Source organism: Bison bison, unplaced genomic scaffold (genome assembly GCF_000754665.1).
Source record: "Bison bison bison isolate TAMUID 2011002044 unplaced genomic scaffold, Bison_UMD1.0 scf7180017864080, whole genome shotgun sequence".
Taxonomy (NCBI): domain Eukaryota; kingdom Metazoa; phylum Chordata; class Mammalia; order Artiodactyla; family Bovidae; genus Bison; species Bison bison.
Genome location: NW_011494652.1, coordinates 227389 through 232731, shown reverse-complemented (window position 1 = coordinate 232731; position 5343 = coordinate 227389). Strand labels below are relative to the sequence as shown.

At 63.7% G+C, this 5343-nt stretch overlaps 2 protein-coding genes across 4 annotated transcripts in view; one reads left to right on the top strand and one right to left on the bottom strand.

The window, feature by feature from the left end:
- MOB2 (MOB kinase activator 2) overlaps positions 1-2132 on the bottom strand; it is a 26207-nt gene extending 24075 nt beyond the window's left edge. For all 3 annotated transcript variants that reach the window (XM_010837637.1, XM_010837636.1, XM_010837635.1), the window contains exon 1: positions 1936-2132. In XM_010837637.1, coding sequence (XP_010835939.1) covers positions 1936-2045 — 110 coding nt within the window. In that variant the 5' untranslated portion in view covers positions 2046-2132. The remainder of the gene's footprint in view (positions 1-1935) is intronic.
- A 2846-nt stretch (positions 2133-4978) lies between these two features.
- Positions 4979-5343, top strand: part of LOC104986918 (splicing factor, proline- and glutamine-rich-like) — a 2832-nt gene continuing 2467 nt past the window's right edge. Inside the window, exon 1 of the mRNA XM_010837638.1 lies at positions 4979-5335. Within this exon, the coding sequence (XP_010835940.1) occupies positions 5007-5335 (329 nt within the window). The 5' untranslated portion in view covers positions 4979-5006. The remainder of the gene's footprint in view (positions 5336-5343) is intronic.

Here is a 5343-nt window from a genome sequence, read left to right as displayed (position 1 = left end):
GAGCCTCCTGCAGACGCAAGGACGTGGACTCCGAGTAAAACCTGGGTGCTGGGTGGGCCCCACAGGGAAGCCCTGGACACACTGAGCAGTGCGGCAGGCGATCCGAGGAAGGAGGTGCCCAGCAGAGAGCCCTGCCTCCCAAGACCCCACATTCTGACGAGCAGGCCTGGGCACCTGCGCTCGACACCTGGTGACCACCCTGCCCCCGGCCACGTTCTCACGGGTCCTCACGGGCCCTGGTGCCCGGCCCCTTCCTCTCTAGAGCAGGGACATGGGGGCAGAAGGCTGGGAAGACCCCCATGGAACCCCTGTCAAATCCCCACGGGCTGCAGCGACCAGACGCTGTGGGGAGACATGAAGTCGTTTCTCTTCTGGGTTAGAGGCCAGGCGGTCAGCACCCGAGACAGAGCGGGCTTTCACAAGCTGTGCGTCCCCACCAAACAAGAGACTGGCTGAGAGGGAAGGCGCCGGGCAGGCGGAGGACGGCGGAGATCCCCAAGACCAGTCCTCGCGCATCAGGTGCTCATGGCGAGGCCCCACCCAGCACCGCAGCCTCCAGGGGCCACCCCGTGCTGAGCCCGCATGCACGGGACTTCTCTCCCGGGGAGGTGAGCTGCTCTTCTGGGTCCTGGCTGAATCGCCACCTTTGTGTGAAGTCCTCCTGGTCCCCTCGGCCTCGGCCTCTCTCTCCCAGACAGCTCGGAGGGCCGGCCCTGCCCTTGTTCTCCTTGGCGCCCACTCCGGGTCTGGGCGCCCCCGCCACGCTGGGTGCACACAGCAACCCCCCGCACTGTTGGGGGCGTCACCGCTCCTGATCAGAGCCAACGTCCCGGAGGGGGCCCTGCCAGCGTGGCCATTCCCCACACCTCTACACGGCGGCTCACTCGGCAGCCCACTCTGGGCTTCTGCTTACGACCCCGCGGAGTCCTCCGTGGTGGGGGGTGGCCGGGGGTGGCCCTGTGGGGTAGGAGGGTGGCAACCACAGAAACCCGGGGACGCGGGTCACGGAGCCCGTCGGTGGTCCCTCCCCCAGGGCTAGCAGCAGCCACAGCTGGGCCTCACCCAGACCCTCACACAGAGGCCTGCAGAGCCTGGTTACAATCAAAGATGGAAACTGAAGAGCAAAATAGAGTTTTCCTTCAGAGCCGTGATGCACCCAGATCACAAGCAAACACAAGACGTGCAAACGGGGGGCAAGGTCGGCCGGATCTCGTCTGAACTGCGGCTCCCGGGGGAGGAGGGCAGTGCTCCACCCCGCCAGCAGCGTGTCCAGGGCCCCCTAACCATGGGGCTGAGCCGGGCCCCCAGAGCACGCAGCACAGGATGGACACCACGCCTGGGAGGCCCGCTCCCCAGCCCCCCACGCTCTCCTGAATGCCCGACCTAGCCGCTCCCACCCTGACGCAGAAGAGGCTCTGGAGAGGCTCCAGCCTCTCACGTGGGACACTGGAGGCTCTGTGGAGCAGCTGAGGGAGGTGAGGAAAGAGGGCCCACGGCAGACACGACCAGGGCAGGCTCCGGACAAGGTCGCTCGTCACAGACTCCGGTCACCCTGCCCGGGGACCCGGGGTGGCGAAGGCACGGTCCAGGGGGCTCAGCAGGGCACGACACAGGTCTGCCGCGGGCACGGTTCACCGGAGGCAGACGCCAGTCTCAGGGGCCCCCTGTTCTCACCCAGACCCTCTGAGCTGAACACCCGCTTTGGGGGCTCCCTGCCTCCCACAGACAGCAGGAAGGGCTGAAGTCTAGGGAGAACCTCACTCCAAACAAAGTTCTGAGCATGCCCAGCTACTCCCGCCCCGGGCCCATCTGCTCCCCAGCCCAGGCGGGGTCTGCACAACACGGAGACCTGACTGGGGGGACGGCCACTCCTCCCCAGATAGCCCCGGGGTGGGAGGAGGGACCCTCCAACGCCCGCGGCCCTGCCACGCTCACCTGAGCACTTTGCCAACTGCCTGAAGCACTGTCTTGCAGCTGAGCCCGGCCTTGGGGGGCGGGCTGAGCAGAGCTCGGTCTGCGGGGAGACCACTGTGGTCTCCAAGCATGGTGGGCAGCACAGAAGCGGGCCGGGAAAGCAGGCGCCCCGGCCCCAAGGCTCCCTGCCTTCCTCGCAGCCCTGACTGGGAGCCAGCCACGCCGGCCAATGAGGACAAGCTGGGCGGGGAGGGCGGCCGGGCCCCGGCCGGGCAGGGACAGCAGCTGCTCCTTTTACAGGCAGGGCCGGCCAAGTCCGGTTACTTGAGGGGACGTCTCAGTCGCCTTTCAAAGTGGCGCCGCTCAGGCGCTGTGTGGGGCGAGGCCACTGCCGCGGGGTCAGCGTGGCCCCAGAGGGAACCTGTCAGGGGGCCCTTCTGATGCAGCTGGGGACGCTCTGGACAGACAGGGCTGCAGGGAGAGGTGGGCTGTGCACCTGCAGAGCGCGGAGGCAGGCAGGCAGCATCTCCACCCCAACGGTCTTGGGAAGACAAGGTGCCAAGTGGGCACGAGGAAGAGGGTGGCAGGCCCCATGGACACTGCCAGAGGCCTCCCAAGGGGGCACGAGAGGGGTGTGACCGAGGTCTTCGTCATGCGGGCCCCACACAGGACCGTCAAGGACTAGAAAAACAACCGTCCGACCGGACGACCCCGGCTGGGCTCCAGCCTCTGACTGGCCACAGGCCCAGCTCGTTGTCAGCACGGGGCTGGCCTGCACTCAGCAGCAGCCCCATCCAGCAGAAGCATGGCTCCGGAGCGGCCAGGCCCCCACACCGCGGCCTTAGCCAGACTCTCTGCCCCGCGGCCACATCCCACAGAGCCAAGCATTCACCCAGGCTCAAGCCAGCTCTGCGCTGTGGCAAAGCCCCCGGAAGGACCACCCCACACACAGTGGAGCAGGCTGGCTGTCCGACCACACGTGAGGACCAGGGCAGGACCCAGGCACCGTGCTCACCCGGGGAGCATGGGCCGTGGCAGCCCTGGGTGGGGAGGATGTGGCCTGCCAGGCAGCTGGTGCAACTGAGCAGAGGCTGCCTCCAACTCTCCGCCACAGGATGAGAACTGCCACTTCCTCTGGAAGACTGAGACCTGACCCGGCCACCCTGCCGCTGGGGAGTCCCCTTCCTGGGCGCTCTGGGCTGGCAGAGCGAGGGCATGGGTGTGCACGCTCACCTCCACGTCTGCGTCCCCGCCCGGCGGACACGGCATCCACGTGGAGCCCGGCGTGCGTGCACCCTGACGCCTCCGCCTCTGGCCCACCCCCGGAGACCATGCCCACCTCCTCCCCACCTGTCTGCAGCCCTCCCACTCACGGCGCCCCAGCTGTGAAGGCAGCAGAGCCCGAACCCTGGTTGAAGGCGCCAGAACATGTGGTTCACGTAAGAGCAAGTGGGCAAAGCTTCAAGGCTAAGTCCAACAAGAATGGAAAGAACAAGGAAGGGTGATAATTACCACAATCCAGAAAAACACACACAAGCAGACGAAACCCACACCTCGATAAATCAAGTTTGGAACTCTCAGAAATAGAATTAAAGGAAGAACTGAACAGACAGACAAAAAGGCCAATAAGAACCAGAAACGGGAGCTCCTAAATGAAGTCCAGACGAGAGGAGACACCCCGGCAGCGCCGGGGAGACAGGAGAGGGGAGGGCTTGTGGTTTTTAATGAAAAGGGAATGAAGACCTTTCTCCACTGGGAGTAACTGACGCTGGACTCGCCCTCCACCATCAACAACCACAGACTGGATACAACATAAGAAGCAACTGGTTTCAGACGCCGGAGGACGCGAGGGATGGTGCCCTGGACGGCAAAGAAGGCCTGGGGAGGGCCGCAACGGCCCGCTGGAGGGCCCAGGGTCTCGGCCACAGCCAACGCAAGAACAGAGCTGGGGCTGCAGACACGTGGGGCAGAGAAGCAGAGAGGGCGGAGCTTCCCAGACCAGGGCCGCACGGATGGACAGAGGGCCACGAAGCCTTTGGCCAACTCCCAGGCTGAGGAAGCTTTACCGCGGTGCTCACGGAGGGCACTGTGCTGAGCCCTGCCTTCCTGCTGGGGTCTTGTCCCAGCCTCACTGAGTCGGCCGGGCAGTGTCTCCTCCTCGGGGCTCCTCAGCAGGAAGGCGACCAGCGAGGGCCTGCGGTGGTGCCTGGCCACTGCCTTCAAGGACCCGCTCGGCGGGGAGGGGACCCCGCTGAGGAGCCCCAGCAGCGAGTCCGGGAGGCCGAACGGGCAGAGATCATGGGCAGCGCACCAGGGGGACGGGATGCCGAGTGCCGTGCAGACGTGCTGCGGGCCCTCGGGTTCCCGGCTAAACCCACCAGGACACATGCTCCAGGACGACACCCCACCCAGGAGGATCGGCGCGGCCGACCTCAAGGCTCGCAAGGGCCTAAAACGAGTTCCTTCCCCCCAACCAGAGCGGGACAGTGGCGAACTCGAGGTCAGTGGTAAGAAAAACCGGCCAGATATGAAATAGTATCATAACCCCACCAACACAGAACAGACGCAAGACTGAGAGCAATCAGTCATTTCCAACCTGAGTCTAAGCAACTTACAGACACACAGAGATACCCAGCAACAAACAAGGCAAAAGACCCTGCTGCTGGCAAAGTCGAGGGCAGGAGGAGGGGGCGGCCGAGGACAGGATGGTTGGATGGCATCACTGACTCAGTGGACATGAACTTCAGCAGACTCTGGGAGACAGTGGAGGACAGGAGTCTGGCGTGCCACGGTCCACAGGATCAGAGTCAGACGCGACTTAGCGACTGAAGGACACAGACGAACAGCAGCCGAGGTGAAGCTGCCAGGTTTTCTGTTCAATCAGAAACCACCAACCTCAAGAAGGAGGAAAACAACGCGAGGGACGTCGTTCAGTCACGTCCGACTCTGTGCAACCCTGTGGACTGCAGCCCACCGGCTCCTCCATCCATGGGATTTTCCAGGCAAAAATACCGGAGTGGGTTGCCATTTCCTTCTTCAGGAGACCTTCCCTGACCCAGGGATTCAACCTGGGTCTCCCGCATTGTAGGCAGATGCTTTACCGTCTGAGCCACACTAGGAATCAAATCAATCGATCAAAAAAAACCCCAAGACGGCTCAGGGAGACAGTGAGAAGACAGTGGTGTCGGGGTCACTATGACTGTGTCCCACCTGTTCCAGAGACAAGAGAAACACCGGACACGTTACAAGGAGATTTTAAAAAGTGTTTTCTGAAGATCCCAGTTGAACTTGTAGAAACTGAAATATCTGAGACAAAAAGTACCCTGGACGGAGGTGAAGGCAGGCAGAACACTGCAGACACAGCGGCGACGACAGAAGGTGCCGCAGCAGGAGCTGGAGGGACCGGCTGTGAGAGGAGGGGGCGCGGCG